At 36.0% G+C, this 17,893-nt stretch overlaps 2 protein-coding genes across 2 annotated transcripts in view; one reads left to right on the top strand and one right to left on the bottom strand.

Moving 5' to 3' along the window:
- Window positions 1-1,039, bottom strand: part of abhd5a (abhydrolase domain containing 5, lysophosphatidic acid acyltransferase a) — a 13,139-nt gene extending 12,100 nt beyond the window's left edge. The window contains exon 1 of the mRNA XM_016232758.1: window positions 913-1,039. Coding sequence (XP_016088244.1) covers window positions 913-974 — 62 coding nt within the window. The 5' untranslated portion in view covers window positions 975-1,039. The remainder of the gene's footprint in view (window positions 1-912) is intronic.
- Window positions 1,040-4,810: 3,771 nt separating this feature from the next.
- ano10a (anoctamin 10a) overlaps window positions 4,811-17,893 on the top strand; it is a 39,427-nt gene continuing 26,344 nt past the window's right edge. The window contains exons 1-11 of the mRNA XM_016232757.1: window positions 4,811-4,955; window positions 6,511-6,708; window positions 7,148-7,282; window positions 8,623-8,742; window positions 9,417-9,750; window positions 10,416-10,651; window positions 12,691-12,746; window positions 14,053-14,127; window positions 14,254-14,436; window positions 14,656-14,847; window positions 17,061-17,189. Of these exons, the coding sequence (XP_016088243.1) occupies window positions 4,817-4,955; window positions 6,511-6,708; window positions 7,148-7,282; window positions 8,623-8,742; window positions 9,417-9,750; window positions 10,416-10,651; window positions 12,691-12,746; window positions 14,053-14,127; window positions 14,254-14,436; window positions 14,656-14,847; window positions 17,061-17,189 (1,797 nt within the window). The 5' untranslated portion in view covers window positions 4,811-4,816. The remainder of the gene's footprint in view (window positions 4,956-6,510; window positions 6,709-7,147; window positions 7,283-8,622; window positions 8,743-9,416; window positions 9,751-10,415; window positions 10,652-12,690; window positions 12,747-14,052; window positions 14,128-14,253; window positions 14,437-14,655; window positions 14,848-17,060; window positions 17,190-17,893) is intronic.

Raw genomic sequence — 17,893 nt, 5'->3', positions numbered from 1 at the left:
TTTGGAAGGCCAAACAAAGTAGTTTCGCTTTCACAAAGAAGCACACAGCTTCTTTGCCACATGGCGGCGGCGGCAACAATACTACAGCCAGAATAAAAGTTACGCCTTCTTTCTTTGCGTGAACATTTGGGGCGTTATACAACTCTTCCCACATAGTGACGTAGACATGTGGGGGCGTGTTAGAACGAGCCGTTTTAGGTAGGTGTGGCTGACACTTTTATAAAGAATATCTCTTTGGATTTGAGACTTTAGTCTTTGCAACTTTACAGATCTTCTTTATGCACCAAGAGCTTGTAACACTCCAAAGAGAAAGGAAAACTTGAAATCGCATCATATGACCCCTTTAAACAACTGTTGCTATGCACTGTTAAACTGCCCTAAAGCATGATGTAATCAAGGGCAATGACTGATTCATGAGTAATGACAAATCCATGATATGGATTTGTCATTGAATCCTTTTAAAAATGTTGCTGATTTAAATAGTTAAGGAAAATCTATGAAACTATCACATTTATTTTGAGGTAAGAGACTTAATTTATCACCTTGAACAAAATTGAGTTTTTTTAAGCACCTGTTGAATAAAAACACAGCTGAGAAAAGACACACTCTGACCAAACAATGCCACCAAAAACACTATTAGGCCAGAAGAGTTTCCTCAGAGCAAAAGTAGCCTACCTATAGCACAAAAATAGTTTTCTATAAGTGGAAGGGAATAGATTTGTTTAGATTTGTAGATCTGATTTAGAATATCGGTTCACATTAAGTAGTCCTATATGTCTGTTTATTAGGATTATTACATCGTTCTTATGTATTAACATGGACACTGTAAAGTGACCAAAACATGCTCCTGGTACTGTAAATGGTAATGGCACTTAGTAGTTAGTTTATGAATTACATTTGGACACATTTTACCTCAATGTCTTGTCCAAGAAACAGAAAACATTGTAGAAGAAACTACGAATACCAAGTAACATCAGTACACGCTGTACCAGTCTAAAGCAAGAGAATGTAAAAGAGCTGTCAATCAAAGACACAATAATTATATTACAATGAATACAGGCAATTAATCATTTAGGTTTCGTAGTCGGGCGTGCATGTTTAGCTCCGCCCATAAATTCATCTGTCAGTGAAGTCGAACCCCGCTGACTGTTCATTCAGACAAGACAAGCAAAGAAATGTTAAATGCAATGAGAATCTCATGCTGTGTTTCCTGAGGCATGTCCACAAACTGTGCTGCTCCTGCAGGTTTAGTTTTACGCAGATCTTCTTTTTTTGGGGTCAGTTTTCTTTCCACACCTTTTTCATGTAATGTTACTTTTCAGGATTTTTTTTTCTTCTTCAAAGAATTGCATGTTTAAGGATGCAAGCATCTTCAAATGGTTGATGTTATGTTGTATATACAGATACAATCCATAAACAGATGCATACATGCATTATTAATCACATCAGGCAATTTGCAGTGTAGCAGCAGGCAGACACAAAATAACACACACACACACACAGGTTTGTTTTTTATATTGAACCAATGATATTTCCTCCCTCTTAACCCCAACCTTTCCCCTAAACCTTACCATCAGAAAGCGTTTTTGCAGTTTTAGATTAATTAAAACATCAAACATAATCTAAATATGTGTGTGATATAATGAATAACAATGGAAACTTGACTGTGCAGAAAATAAGTACACCCCTACATCAGTGGCTTCTTGATGTGTTTCCCTTAATTCTTATAAAAACATCAAGAAGAATAAATGTTTTGCTCATTCCTCCGTACTGTGTGATATTGGAGGGTTTTCTTTCGTGTACGGCCCATCACAACCTCGGATTGAGGTCTGGACTTTGACTTGGCCATTCCAGACTTTTCCATTTCTTTGTTCTGAGCCATTCCTTTGTGGATTTGCTTGCATGTTTTGGGTCATTATCATGTTGAAAACTCCATTTATGGTTCAGCTTCAACGTTTTTACTGATGGTTTCACATTCTTTCCTTGTTGTAATGTGGAATTCAAGTTTGCCAGGCCCTGAAGCATCTTGATCCCTGCTCTTGAAGTGCTTTTGGTGGACAGATTACAGATTACAAGTGGTATGAAATCCTCCATTTGTAGATTGGAAATGCCTATAAGTCCCTTTCCACACTTTCCTTTAACCTTCCTTTCCTTCTCAGGTTTGTCCAAACTAGACTAGTTAAAAGTCTTTCTCTAGCATTCCTCTTTAATGATGTTATACTATAATTCTAATATTAGGCTCTTAATGTATACTGAATACTGAAGAAAAAAAAATGATACTACATTTATTTTTAAGGTAAGTGGTTGCAAACAATTTATTTTAGCTACATTTAATAAAAAAAAATTTTTTTTAAAAGTGAACTAAAATAGGCGTAATGGTTTTTATACTGTACAAACCGTATTTTCTATCACCCTACACCAACCCTACACCTAAACCTACCCCTCACAGGAAACTTTCTGCATTTTTAGATTTTCAAAAAACGTCATTCTGTATGATTTATAAGCTTTTGTACCCGTGGGGACCACAATTTAGGTCCCCACCGTGACACGAGTCCCCATGAGTCTGTGTGTAGTCAGGTTTAAGTCCCCACCAGGATATATAAACCAGTACACACACACACACACCTACCTGTTTTGTACCTTTATGGTGACTTTCCATTCACTTATGTCGTTTTTATATTGAACCAATGATATTTCCTCCCTCTTAACCCCAACCTTTCCCCTAAACCTAACCAGCAGAAAGCGTTTTTGCAGTTTTAGATTAATTAAAACATCAAACATAATCTAAATATGTGTGTGATATAATGAATAACAATGGAAACTTGACTGTGCAGAAAATAAGTACACCCCTACATCAGTGGCTTCTTGATGTGTTTCCCTTAATTCTTATAAAAACATCAAGAAGAATAAATGTTTTGCTCATTCCTCCGTACTGTGTGATATTGGAGGGTTTTCTTTCGTGTACGGCCCATCACAACCTCGGATTGAGGTCTGGACTTTGACTTGGCCATTCCAGACTTTTCCATTTCTTTGTTCTGAGCCATTCCTTTGTGGATTTGCTTGCATGTTTTGGGTCATTATCATGTTGAAAACTCCATTTATGGTTCAGCTTCAACGTTTTTACTGATGGTTTCACATTCTTTCCTTGTTGTAATGTGGAATTCAAGTTTGCCAGGCCCTGAAGCATCTTGATCCCTGCTCTTGAAGTGCTTTTGGTGGACAGATTACAGATTACAAGTGGTATGAAATCCTCCATTTGTAGATTGGAAATGCCTATAAGTCCCTTTCCACACTTTCCTTTAACCTTCCTTTCCTTCTCAGGTTTGTCCAAACTAGACTAGTTAAAAGTCTTTCTCTAGCATTCCTCTTTAATGATGTTATACTATAATTCTAATATTAGGCTCTTAATGTATACTGAATACTGAAGAAAAAAAAATGATACTACATTTATTTTTAAGGTAAGTGGTTGCAAACAATTTATTTTAGCTACATTTAATAAAAAAAAATTTTTTTTAAAAGTGAACTAAATTTGTTTATTGAAATGTAACTAAAATAAATTGATTGCAACCACTTACCTTTAAAAAAAATGAGTAAATTCAATGAATCATTTATCATCATTGCTGATGTAGCGGTGTACTCATTTTTTCCACACACAAAATTTTTAAGCTGCAAATCATAACACAATTTACACTTGAAGAGTATTTGGTTGATATATATATATATCTTCTGCATGGGTACATTACTGCTGGTCAGACCAGCTTAGTTGGTATAAAAAGAAAGAGACCACAGAGTGATACAAGACACACAAAAATAGCACTTGTATGTTGCTATATAGACAGTGGTGAAATATAGAGTTTAGCAGCCATTATACAAAAAGACTTGATTGCCCAATGCCACGACTGACCAATCAGAATCAAATATTCCAGAGAACCTTGTACTATAATGAACATAGAACTACTACAACACTTAAAAGCATCAGCTCCTTTAAAGCATCTTTAAATCTTGCCGTCAGTTTTGTTATTTGACCAAAGAAAAATGGATACACAGTACTTTTCAAAAGTTTGGTGCCAGACGTTTTCATGTTTTTGAAAGAAGTCTCTTATGCTCTCCAAGGCTGCATTTATTTGATCAAAAATACAGTAATGTGCTCAAGAAAAATGTAATATTATTAGCAATGTTGAAAACAGTTGTGCTTTTTAATTTTCACTTGATTTCTTTTGTAATAGTGTAAAAGCCACATTTGATGAATTGAATATATTTTAGCCAAATAAAAGTGTACCTAAACCAGGGCTGTGGAGGGCCGGTGTCCTGCAGAGTTAAGCTCCAACCCTAATTAAACACACTTGAACCAGCTAATCAAGCTCTAACTAGGCATAGAAACTTCCAGTCAGGTGTGTTGAGGCAAGTTGGAGCTAAACTCTGCAGGACACCGGCCCTCCAGGACAGAGTTTGGACAGCCCTGACCTAAACTTTTGCATGGTAGTGTGTATTGGAAGACTAAGTCATAATATAAAGTGAATTTTATACTGTATGATGATATGTCTTCATCATCAAGCAGTTTTTTTTTGACCAACCATGAATTTTATTCTAACCTATTAGTTAGAATGACCTATTTGCATTAGTCTTCTGAGTAACATGAAAACATTTTCATAAGCAGTTATAGATGCAAATAAGGCTCGCTCTTCACAGTGTGAATTGTGTGGTGTTTCATCTGCTTTGAAGTACAATCTCACTCTTTACCTTTTGTATCTGAATCTTGAGGAGAGTGATATGTTTTATTTATAATTTTTTTTATGCCCCTTGTAACACAGGAAAAATGCAACTTGGCTTGTCGGTTTCTGACAGTGATGTCTCTTCGTTCACCCCTCTGGTGGTCTTGGAGCTTGCTGATGACACTAAAGCAGAGGCCATCACTTGGTTACTAAACAGGATCAGAGACAAGCAGCAAAATGGAGGTGAGACCCCTGGCATGTTACATCTAGGCAAAGAGGTTGACAAGAACTTAACATTTTCTGAAATATCTATTTGCTTTCTGAAGTTGTCGGTGTTTGAAGTCCATTCTTTGTTTTTTGGGCCTCTGTCAGTGTTACTCAACCACTCTGACCAACCAAACATGAACCCTGCCCTTCACAGAGGTCAGGAACATAGAGTATCATATTCTGCTGGTAGAGGAAACACAAGCGCAAAAGTTACTTCATACATATTGCTTGCACAGACAACAAGGAGCGACTCCATGCCATATTAACTGCTCAGTGCGCTATTTATTAATTAAAATAGTCTGACACTGCAGTGTTAAATGTATATTAGTACTAGTTCTGTAATTCATTTTTATTGTACTTAAGCTGTAAAGCTGTCATAAATGATAAAGTACTGCTGTAATGTTTCAATACTAGAGACCAGTAACATGAAATGTTATTGTATCAAGCTGTTTTTATTAGTGGTGTCAAACAATTAATCGCGATTAATCGCATCCAAAATAAAAGTATTATATGTGTGTGTACTGTGTATATTTATTATGTATATATAAATACACTCGCATGCATATATTTAAGAAAATTTTACGTTGATATATTAAATATATTTATATATGATATAAATTATATGGCATGTAAACATTTTCAAAATATATGCTGTATGTGTGTGTATTAATATATACAAAATAAGTATACACAATACACACATATTATGGTAACAAAATATAAATAATAAAAAATATAAATATACAATAATAAAACTTTTATTTTGTATGCGATTAATCGCGATTAATCGTTTGACAGCACTAGTTTTTATATTTATACAGATTATAGTTCAATGACATGACGTGTGCTTATTCAAAAGTCAATTAAAAATTCCTTTTATACACAGTTACTTGAATATGCCTCTTCTTTGATTAGCATGTTTACAATTTTGAGTTCTGCATTGAAATTAATTTTGGGTTGAAGTTATTCTGCAACTGTTCAGATGCGATTATAAAGAAAAAAAATCATTAAAATATGGGTTTATTGAGACTGCTTCACTGCCTGGTGCTACTATTTCAAAACTTTCGTCTGCAACATCAAAATCATGTGATGTAGCCAGTATGCAGGAAAAAAAACACGGAAATGATTCCCTCATGACTGTTCTCTGGTCAAATGAGCTGCCAACCTCCACCCAATCTACCATCACAAAAATAGTTTCTGCATTTCACTAAACTTGCCATTGTGTACTAAGAATAATGCTGGCTCTATGTAATCTTCCTTATGTGTAAGGATAAATGAATACATATGAATGTCAATGTCAAAAAAACTAAAATATCAGATAATATGACCTTTTGCCTGACAAGACAAATATTATAATATTTATGAATTAATAATACTTTTTTAGAGTCAATAAATAGTCACACACTTTTCTTTAGTTTAGACAATATGTTTCAGAAAACTATTTTTTATTGTTAAATTTTATGCGCATGTTTTATTTATTGGGAATTTGACATGGTAAATATGTAGTGTAACATGATGATTCTGTTTACAGGAGCAGAGTTGTTGGTGAATCAGCTCCTGTTTCCAGCTCAGGATGATCAGAAGCCTAATCCAAATGTCTTTTTGGTGGGCTCTACATTGCAAAGGCTCTTAAATGGAGCTGAGGATGTAGGGTTGTTTAAGGAGTTTCAAGATGGGACAATGCGAGGATTCACTTATGCCAACAGAGAAAGCTTCAAAGACTTTAATGGTGAGATTTGTGATTTCAGCTTCATTAGTTCATTATATAGGCTTCACATCTACAGTATATGACTAATTAGAAACGAGATATTGATTCTTCGATAACACTTTATTTTAAGGACCAATTCTCCCTATTAACTAGTTGCTTATTAGCATGCACATTACGAGCATATTGACTGTTTATTACTATTTCTGAAGAACATGTCTAATTCTGAATGACCATATTTTAGATTCCCCATACGTAAACAACAACTACCTTACTAACTATTAATAAGCAGCAAATTAGGAGTTTATTGAGGTTAAAGTCATAGTTAATAGTGAGAATTGGTCCCCAAACTAAAGTGTGACTGGTTTTTCCAACAGGGATACAGTATTAAGATACAATACACTCAGTAACTGTATTGGTCCAGGTTGTTCTGTAACATTGCGTTGTTACATTGTGCTCATAGGAGATGGAGAAGGAGTCCTCAGTGACGCAGAGTGTCAATACATTATCAAACATGAGTTGGACACACTTAGGGCTAAGAATGAAGAGCATGTTCCAGGATACCCTAAGCTTAAGCTCTACCCTGGAAAATCAGTTGGTAAGTGTATTTCTATAACCAGCTGCATTAGATGAATACAGTAACAAAAACATTAAAGTTGCTGTATGTATTTTTTATTTAAAATGCTCCTATCCCAGTTTGAAATGCAGAATATGTGTAAATTTTTCCAGACAATTTTAAACATGCTGGCTCTTTTATGATTTCAAAATTGTTCTGTTTGTTTGAACGGCCCGGCACAAGAACAGTACCTCAAACAATGGTGTGTATGTTAAAGTCAACTTGAAATCAAAATTGACCCCAATTACATGTTCTGGGTGTGAGTCATCTGTGCATCATATTTCTAGCAATTGTTCATCCTCATAACCTTTAAACAAAAAGTAATAAATTGCTTCTCTGAGGGGAGGGAGGTGAAAATGCTGTTAAAGGGTTAGTTCACCCAAAAATGAAAATTATGTCATTAATTACTCACCCTCATACTCGCCCTCAAACCCACAAGACCTTATTTTTGATGAAATCCTACGAGAATACTTTTTGTGCGCAAAGAAAACTAAAATAATGACTTTATCCAACAATTCTTTTCTGCACATGCATGCGCCGTTGTACTATCGCACGTTGAATTCTGACACGAAAGATAAGAAATTATTGAATTAAGTTGTTATTTTTGTTTTCTTTGTGCACAAAAAGTATTTTCGTAGCTTCATAAAATTAAGGTTGAACCACAGATGTCACATGGACTTTATTAATTATGTCCTTACTACCTTTCTGGGCCTTGAACGTGTCAGTTGCATTGCTGTCTATGCAGGGTCAGAAAGCGCTCGAATTTCATCAAAAATATCTTAATTTGTGTTCTGAAGATTAACGAAGGTTTTACAGATTTGTAACGACAAGAGGGTGAGTAATTAATGACAGAATTTTTATTTTTACTAACCCTTTAACCAATGGTCACACTCAAAACATACCTAACCAGCATATGCTGTTTTTTTCAACAGGGGTGTGTGCTAAAACATTATTGGTGTAAATGTTTTTGATTACTTGGTTAATCTTGGTTACTTGGTTATTCAGAAGTGAAATTCAGAAATGGAATATTAGTATTGTAAGGTCATATTATCGCAACATGGCGTTTCACATGAGTAGGAGACTCTGCCCGTGTAGAATAAAACACTTTTTTTTGTTGTTTTATATCAATGTGAAACTGTCTTGAAATAGAAAAAGTGCAGCGTGGTCAACAGTTGAAACTAAATTTAAAACATTGCCATTCAGATTGTCATATTTGCTGTTTAACAGTAATGCTTTAGTATTTTTTTATTCACATGTTTTTTTCACAGTGCTTTTTTGCTTTTACGTTTGAAGTGACATTTTATCTGTAAACTCTTTTCCAGTGCGGAGGTTGCAGTCTAAAGGTGTCCTAATCCAGTATTTTCCTCTCCATAACAAAGAAGACCTTAAAAGGCTCTCGTTCTCATGGTACAAAAAGTTCAAATTGTCCTTCCAGCCACTGGGTGAGTCACTCTGTCTGTGTGCGCTGGCAGCACGAACTTTAAACCCAACTCCAGCCTTTATTATCAGTTTTCTGATATAACTTACTGTGAAAAGAATTTCACAAGAATTTTGCTTATATAAGTACAGCAGAATGTCATATTTGGTGGGTGTGCGATTTATAGCTGTTCTCTTGAATTATTCTGGGAATTCAAATGTACTGTTGATTGCTTGCTTAATGCAAATGTAAAGTGAAGCGGATTTGTACTTGCACCATCTCAAAGCTCAGCTCAACTTAAAGTCTGGTGTTTTTGAACATTAAACACATGCATTGAAACTGCTGTGTACTGTGCTATATTAATTGAAGATGTTCTGTTTGTGTCCTCCATGATGTAGATGACATCAGACATTATTTTGGTGAGGGTCTGGCTTTTTGCTTATATAAGTACAGCAGAATGTCATATTTGGTGGGTGTGCGATTTATAGCTGTTCTCTTGAATTATTCTGGGAATTCAAATGTACTGTTGATTGCTTGCTTAATACAAATGTAAAGTGAAGCGGATTTGTACTTGCACCATCTCAAAGCTCAGCTCAACTTAAAGTCTGGTGTTTTTGAACATTAAACACATGCCTTGAAACTGCTGTGTACTGTGCTATATTAATTGAAGATGTTCTGTTTGTGTCCTCCATGATGTAGATGACATCAGACATTATTTTGGTGAGGGTCTGGCGCTCTACTTTGGATTTCTGGAGTATTTCACATTTGCCTTGGTGCCCATGGCCCTCATCGGTATCCCTTACTACCTCTTTGACTGGGAGGACTATGACAAGTATGTGCTGTTTGCTGTCTTCAACCTGGTTTGGTCTACAGTATTCTTGGAAGTGTGGAAGAGATGCAGCGCTACGTTGGCATACGGGTGGGGAACTCTGAGCCGCAAAAAAGCGTTTGAAGAACCGAGGGCTGGATTCCATGGAGCTCTGGGATTTAATCCAGTCACGGGCCGAGAGGAACCAGTCTACCCTAGCTCAAAGTACCAGTTTTTGAAATGTTATCATGTTTTCAAAAAAAAAAAAAAGTATTAGAATCAAACAAATATGTGACCCTGGACCACAAAACCAGTCTTAAGTCGCTGGGGTATATTTGTAGCAATAGCCAAAAATACATTGTATGGGTCAAAATGATCGACTTTTCTTTTATGCCAAAACTCATAAGGATATTAAGTAAAGATCATGTTCCATGAAGATATTTTGTAAATTTCCTACCGTTAATATATCAAAACTTAATTTTTGATTAGTAATATGCATTGCTAAGAAATTCATTTGGACAACTTTAAAGGCGATTTTCTCAATATTTAGATTTTTTTTACAAAATTATTTGTACGGTAACAAACCATACATCAATGGAAAGCTTATTTAATTTAATATGCATTGCTAAGAAATTCATTTGGACAACTTTAAAGGTGATTTTCTCAATATTTAGATTTTTTTTACAAAATTATTTGTACGGTAACAAACCATACATCAATGGAAAGCTTATTTAATTTAATTCAGCTTTCAGACGATGTATAAATCTCAATTTCGAAAAATTGACACTTAAGATTGGTTTTGTGGTCCAGGGTCACACATGAGCATGATAAATATGGGAAGTGTTCTAGATGCTCAGTTTGATTTGACAGTGTTTATTTTCCCACGACAGGCGGCAGTTGAGGATATATTTGGTGTCGGTTCCCTTCGTTCTGCTGTGCCTGTATCTGTCCTTTTACGTGATGATGGTTTACTTTGACATGGAGTTCTGGGCCATAAATATATACAATGAAAATCCTGACATTGCGACGAGCATTCTGCTGTTTGTACCCAGTATCATCTACGCTGTGGTCATCGAGATCATGAACTTACTGTATCGCTTTGCTGCAGAGTTTCTCACAGACTGGGGTGAGCCTGAAATTCTTCTTGTCTTTTTTCGTTCTTATTTCATAACCTTTTTTTTTTGTCTTGGCTTCATAACAGTTAGCTTTAAAGGGTTAGTTCACCCCAAAATGATAATTCTGTCATTAATTACTCGTCCTCATGTCGTTCCAAACACATAAGACCTTCGTTCATCATCGAAATGCAAATTAAGATATTTTTGATTAAATTTGAGAGCTCTCTGACCCTCACATCAACAGCAACGCAACTGTAATGTTCCCAGGTCCAGAAACGTAGTAAGGACATCGGTAAAACAGCCCATGTGACATCAGTGGCTCAACTTCAATTTTGCGAAGCTACGAGAATACTTTTTTGTGTGCAAAAAAACAAAAATAATGACTTTATTCAACAATTCTTCTCCCCCGAGTAACCGTCTTCCGCCATTTTGGAAAGCATCACAATGCATACGCACGCTTTCCCCTAAGCGTAAAAAACCACTGATTACGTTCATGTGCGCGCTTTCCCCCTCTAACGTAAACAACACTGATTACGTTGATTACTTTCTTGGGTACTCTCCAAAATGGCAGAAGACGTAACTCGGGGGAGAAGAATTGTTGACTAAATTGTAATTTTTGTTTTCTTTGCGCACAAAAAATATTGGGGTACCTTCACACAATTGAAGTTGAGCCACTGATGTCACATGGACGGTTTTACCGATGTCCTTCGAAGCTACGAGAATACTTTTTTGTGCGCAAAGAAAACAAAAATAATGACTTTATTCAACAATTCTTCTCCCCCGAGTAACCGTCTTCCGCCATTTTGGAAAGCATCACAATGCATACGCACGCTTTCCCCTAAGCGTAAAAAACCACTGATTACGTTCATGTGCGCGCTTTCCCCCTCTAACGTAAACAACACTGATTACGTTGATTACTTTCTTGGGTACTCTCCAAAATGGCAGAAGACGTAACTCGGGGGAGAAGAATTGTTGACTAAATTGTAATTTTTGTTTTCTTTGCGCACAAAAAATATTGGCGTACCTTCGCAAAATTGAAGTTGAGCCACTGATGTCACATGGACTGTTTTACCGATGTCCTTGCTACGTTTCTGGACCTGGGAACATTACAGTTGTTCCATTACAGAGCTCTCTTGATTCCATCAAAAATATCTTAATTTGTGTTCCGAAGATGAACGGAGGTCTTACGGGTTTGGAACGACACGAGGATGAGTAATCAATGACAGAATTTTCATTTTGGGGTGAACTAACCCTTTAAATGAAATCTTACGCAAGCCAGTTACTGCCTCAAAGTCAAAAAAAGGTAATTGTGAGATGAAGTTTAAAATATGAAATAAAATAAAATCACACTGCGACATTGCAATTGTAATAACAAGATATAGAGTCACATCGTAAGATTTAAAGTCACAATTGGGACAAATAATGCATCAATTATTAGAAATAAAGTACAAATGACAAGAAATACAATTGTAATTGTAAGATTTAAAGTCGCAGTTTGCTTTTTAATTAGAACTCTGAGGCAGGATCAGGCGTTCATAGTGTCTTTATAAGGAACATCAACTAAAATTCACTTGAATCTAAATCAGTGGTTCTCACACCAAGATATTTCCAGAATATTTGCTGTAATTAGGACAAAGCTGTTTGTTTTTATCCTTTATTCATTTGTTGAATTAACCACTATTCAGTAATGTTTTGTATTCCAGAACCATATGTTGTCAGTAAAAGCAATAGTTATTGAGGGAGAGTAAAAATAAATATGATTTCAGTTTATATTTTTATTGATTTTAATTTTAACATTTTAAGTTAGAATGGAGTTAGATTATTTTAATATATTAATAATAATTTATTATTTATTTAAATACTTAAGTCATCTTGCTTCTTCCTTGGGTTTGCTGAGGCCCCCTGGTTGAGAAACATTGGTCTAAATCATATTTATTTGTGATGTTGCCATAATTTCATGGAAATGCTATTAATGCCTCACACTAAAAATGAGATTCTGTTAAATTCCAACATGGAGGTAAATCACATTCCTTGTATTTCATTTTTGCAGAAAACCACAGACTGGAGTCATCATTTCAGAATCACCTTGTGCTCAAAGTTTTGGTGGTATGCTTTCAATTTTGTTTTTCTTCTGTTTATATACTTCATATTTTCAGTCTTGTAATATTGAGCAGTGAATTGACTTGCATTTAATGTTTTACTATTTTTCTGTTTATTCTTTTAACTTCTTTAAAGGGTTAGTTCACCCAAAAATGAAAATTAGCTTGTGTTTTACTTACCCTCGAAGCATCCTAGGTGTATATGACTTTCTTCTTTCAGACTAATCCAGTCGGAGTTATATAAAAAATTGTCTTTGATCTTTCAAGCTGTTTAATGGCACTCAGCGGGTGTTGCAGTTGAACAGTCCACGAGTCGTCAAATAAAGCTCGCGCATTCATAAAAAAATGTGCCGCAGACGGCTCCAGGGGATGAATAAAGGCCCCTTGTAGCGAATCCGTGAGTTTTTGTAAGAAAAATAATCCATATTTCAAACGTAATAAACACTTTTCTCTCACTTCCGCTGACTGTCATCCACTGAAGCAGTTCCGGCAGATGACGTAAGATGCGCGGCGTTGCGTGATTAGTGACGAATGCGGAGAGAGAACAAAACAAAACGCCGGTCACGAATTAGAAGTACAAACCGAAGATTTGCAAAGGAAAATGTCAGAGGATTTCGATATAAACCAAGAGGAGACTGGTTTTCCTTTGCTAAAGTAAGGAAACTTTGCTTCCTTTGCTCCTGTTAAACAAACTCGCAAAACTAGCATATCTCAGAGGCGTGCGCGCTGCGCATACGTCATACGCCTTCCGCCGGAACGGATCCGCGTATGATAGATAACAGAAGTGAGAGAAAAGTGTTTATTACGTTTGAAATGTGGATATTTTTCTTACAAAAACTCATGGATTCGCTACAAGGGGCCTCTATTCATGCCCCGGAGCCGTCTGCGGCACGTTTTATTATGAATGCGCGAGCTTTATTTGACGACTTGTGGACTGTTCAACTGCAACACCCGCTGAGTGCCATTAAACAGCTTGAACGATCAAAGACAATTTTTAATATAACTCCGACTGGATTCGTCTGAAAGAAGAAAGTCATACACCTAGGATGCTTCGAGGGTAACTAATTTTCATTTTTGGGTGAACTAACCCTTTAAATATATTTGTGCCTGTAATATAGGGTAATTTTAAAATTGTGATTTCAATGCCTAGGCCTATATGATTATATTTAAAAATCATTAGTAACCATAAATGACTGGAATAGTAGTGGAAATGCATTGGTCTAAAGGTGTGGGAACCCTGGCTTTATTAAAATAATGCACATTTCTGAAGCAAATATTTAGTTTTAATTATTGGATGTTTTGTTTGTTTCCAGTTTAACTTCGTAAACTGCTTTGCCTCTCTCTTCTATATTGCCTTTGTCATGCAAGATATGGTGCTTTTGAGACAGGTCAGTATTTCGGACAAAGCTCAGCTGCTTTGACAAGCAATATATCAAGTGTAGTTGAATGACTTAATTACAAGATGCCTTATGGTTTGAAATGGAGGTAAATTGTCTCTGTGTGTGGATCATCAGAGTTTGGCCACTCTGCTCATCACCTCTCAAATCCTGAATCAAGTGATGGAGGCCTTCCTGCCATACTGGCTGCAGAGGAGGAGGAACAAGAAAGTCCATAAGAGGATGAGGAGACTGATGGGTGATAAAGAGCTCCCCCTGCTGGGACAAGTTCAGCTGGAGACCGAAATGAACACCTATCTGGTAGGTCCAAGTAACTGCTATCAGTTTAATTAATAAGTATAATTTTCAAAAATATATAATTTCGTGAATGAGGACTTTCCCCCAAAGTCCACCTAAAATGCTAGTCTGAGTTTCTTGCACCAAAACATCATAATTTAGGTTTTACATCACCATTTATGTCCCTTTCTGACCTTTACATTTCTCTGTAGTAACTTCTCTGATCTCAAATTCTCCGATCAGGGCACATTCGACGATTACCTCGAGCAGTTCCTGTTGTTTGGCTATGTGAGTCTGTTCTCCTGTGTGTATCCTCTGGCTGCTGTGCTGGTGGTGCTGAACAACATCACTGAGGTTTATTCTGACGCCTTCAAGATGTGCCATGTTTTCAAGCGTCCCTTCTCAGAACCAGCCACGAACATCGGGGTGTGGCAGGTGAGAAAACCTCATGAGGAAGTCTCGCATCCAGAAGAGCTGATCATTTACTGTACTTTAGAGAAAGCTCGAGAGACAGAAGAAATGTAAAGTGCTATAAAAACAGAGTTTAATCTGATAAACTTCAATAACAGTACAAATGATTATTTGAATCATCATAATTATGCAACTTGTCATGGATGTTTGTGTTAAAAACAAATCCAGACGAAAGGTGCTATTATAATATTAGCAATCTAAAATGATTGTTTAAAGGATCTTACACAAATATAAATTATTTCATTCTTATTTATGACCTCATGCCCTTCTATTCCATATGCTGTTGTTTTTTTGTTGAAAACAAAATGAGAAATGGAGAGAAGTCTTAGCAGCAGCTCTTTTTCATACAATATTGACCATCAGAAATCATTCTAATATGCTTTTATTTGGTGCTCAAGTAACATTTACTATTAATATCAATGTTGAAAACATTTGTGCTGATTGTTTTAATAGAACAGCGCAGATTTATGTTTTTTGTAACAATGAATAATAATAATGTAAAAATACAAATATTTTTGAACAGTTGTGTACATGCTTATCTGAAGCCATACGATAGCATTGTGTGATGACAGGATTTGGCACAGTTATACTCATATTCATGTGAAATTGATATCACACAGTGGTGTACAAAGTACACAAATCATGTACTTGAGTTAAAGTACAAATGCTCCAATAAAAATATAAGTACTACTTTAAAGTTTTTCTTGAGTATTGTACAAAGGTACTTGTTTTTAATGTACTGAAGTATCAAATGTAAAATTCCATCATTTATTTATTTATTTAACGTGATATGCTTCATCCTATTACTCAGAATACCTCTGAGTCGGAACTAGTCATAAGGAAGATTAGTGGAAGCAGACATTAAATGATCAAATCACACCAGTCTCTCATATATCTGATATCCACTTGCATGTGTGAAAAATAATTTTAAGCATTTAAAGTTATTTAGACTAAATGTCTTTATAAGAAACATCTGTGTGTCCCATTTAAATGTTTACACACCAATGTTATTTTAGTATTATTATGTACTATTATAGTATTTGATCATATTTTGAATTAGCTTTTATTTTTTTAGATTTTTAGTTTTCATTTTTATTTAGAGTTTTAGTATTTTTGTTATGTGCCTTTGCCATTTTTATTTATTTATTATAAAGCGGATAGTTCCAGTCCTTGATTCTGATTGGTTGAGCAGTGCTCGAAGCTGTTGTAAACTACTCTACAAACATACACCTTTGTTTACGTCTGTGTTGTTCGGCAAGCACTTTGTTGCAACCACAGCCGTTTCTGAGGAACTGCATTGTTTGGCGGAAGAGTGATGTTTTTATTAATATCATTACACTTTATTTGCTCGGTTTTATTTTGCGAAACCTTACTACGTATATGGAATAACCGTTTTATAAACGCAATAAGCCCCGTGAAGCCGTTTACAGTGAATTTATAACAGCTAAGGGCACTGTAAACCACAGCTTCTTGGGGCTTATTGCTTTATTAACTTTATGTATGTATTTATTTATTTATTTTCTCTCACACACACACACACACACACGCACACACACGCACACACACAGGCACACACACTTACAAAAACAAAACTAACATGTGGTCTTTTTATTCAGTCCTTGATTCTGATTGGTTGAGCAGTGCTCGAAGCTGTTGTAAACTACTCTACAAACATACACCTTTGTTTACGTCTGTGTTGTTCGGCAAGCACTTTGTTGCAACCACAGCCGTTTCTGAGGAACTGCATTGTTTGGCGGAAGAGTGATGTTTTTATTAATATCATTACACTTTATTTGCTCGGTTTTATTTTGCGAAACCTTACTACGTATATGGAATAACCGTTTTATAAACGCAATAAGCCCCGTGAAGCCGTGGTTTACAGTGAATTTATAACAGCTAAGGGCACTGTAAACCACAGCTTCTTGGGGCTTATTGCTTTATTAACTTTATGTATGTATTTATTTATTTATTTTCTCTCACACACACACACACACACACGCACACACACTTACAAAAACAAAACTAACATGTGGTCTTTTTATTCTTTAACTTTATGTATGTATTTATTTATTTATTTTCTCTCACACACACACACACACACACGCACACACACGCACACACACAGGCACACACACTTACAAAAACAAAACTAACATGTGGTCTTTTTATTCTTCCAGTTGGCATTCGAGACGATGAGCATTATCGCCGTGGTGACCAACTGTGCCTTGATTGGTTTATCCCCACAAATGAAAGCATATTTCCCTGAATCAGACACTCAGCTGATCCTCATTGTGGTGACAATAGAGGTAACATATTCTTCTGTCCTTACACCATGATAACCTATAACCTCCTTTTGCAATGGCCCAAATGGTCCATAAGGTGGAGTCAGTGAGTTGTTTTCATTCTGCATGTGAGTGTATGAGTGGTAAAGGGTGCTAAACTTGGCTGTAGTCCTTGTTTCCTTAACCGCCATCCTGGTGGTTTGGATAATGCAGGACACATAGTGTATTAGACTTTGTCAGTTTGTGTAAGAGAAGAATCCACATCCCCACTACTGTGGAGCTCCAGTCAATGTGGGTTAACGTCAGAATTAAACAGGAGGTTCAGTAAAGGATAAGCTTCGCTTCTAGCCTCAGGAGACCCACTCAAAATAACTGACCCAAAGCATGGAGAGAAACACACTCACGCACAAACACACTAGAGACTTGTGTTTTTTGGGGAAGAGCAAATAGAACTCCTGAAATTCTATGTGAACCTGGTGGGGATCTGGGGAGGAATTCATTGTGCCATGTCTTGTTTTCCACTAATTAAACTTCGCAGTAATCACTGGAGTTGTAATTAGGCCATACTGATTCGCGCACGGCATCAGTGTACCATGACAGAATTTTAAATAAAACTCAAAACCAGGAGTGTTGTGGGAATAGAAAAGTCTTTACAAACCTCAAAAGCAAATGGCTGGAGTCTTTCAGGTTTGTGTGTGGCTTTGTTGTTTCGTTCTGCAACATTAAAT

Source organism: Sinocyclocheilus grahami, unplaced genomic scaffold (assembly GCF_001515645.1).
Source record: "Sinocyclocheilus grahami isolate Dianchi unplaced genomic scaffold, SAMN03320097.WGS_v1.1 scaffold418.1, whole genome shotgun sequence".
In the NCBI taxonomy this organism is placed as follows: domain Eukaryota; kingdom Metazoa; phylum Chordata; class Actinopteri; order Cypriniformes; family Cyprinidae; genus Sinocyclocheilus; species Sinocyclocheilus grahami.
This window is presented reverse-complemented; position numbering and strand designations above follow the sequence as displayed.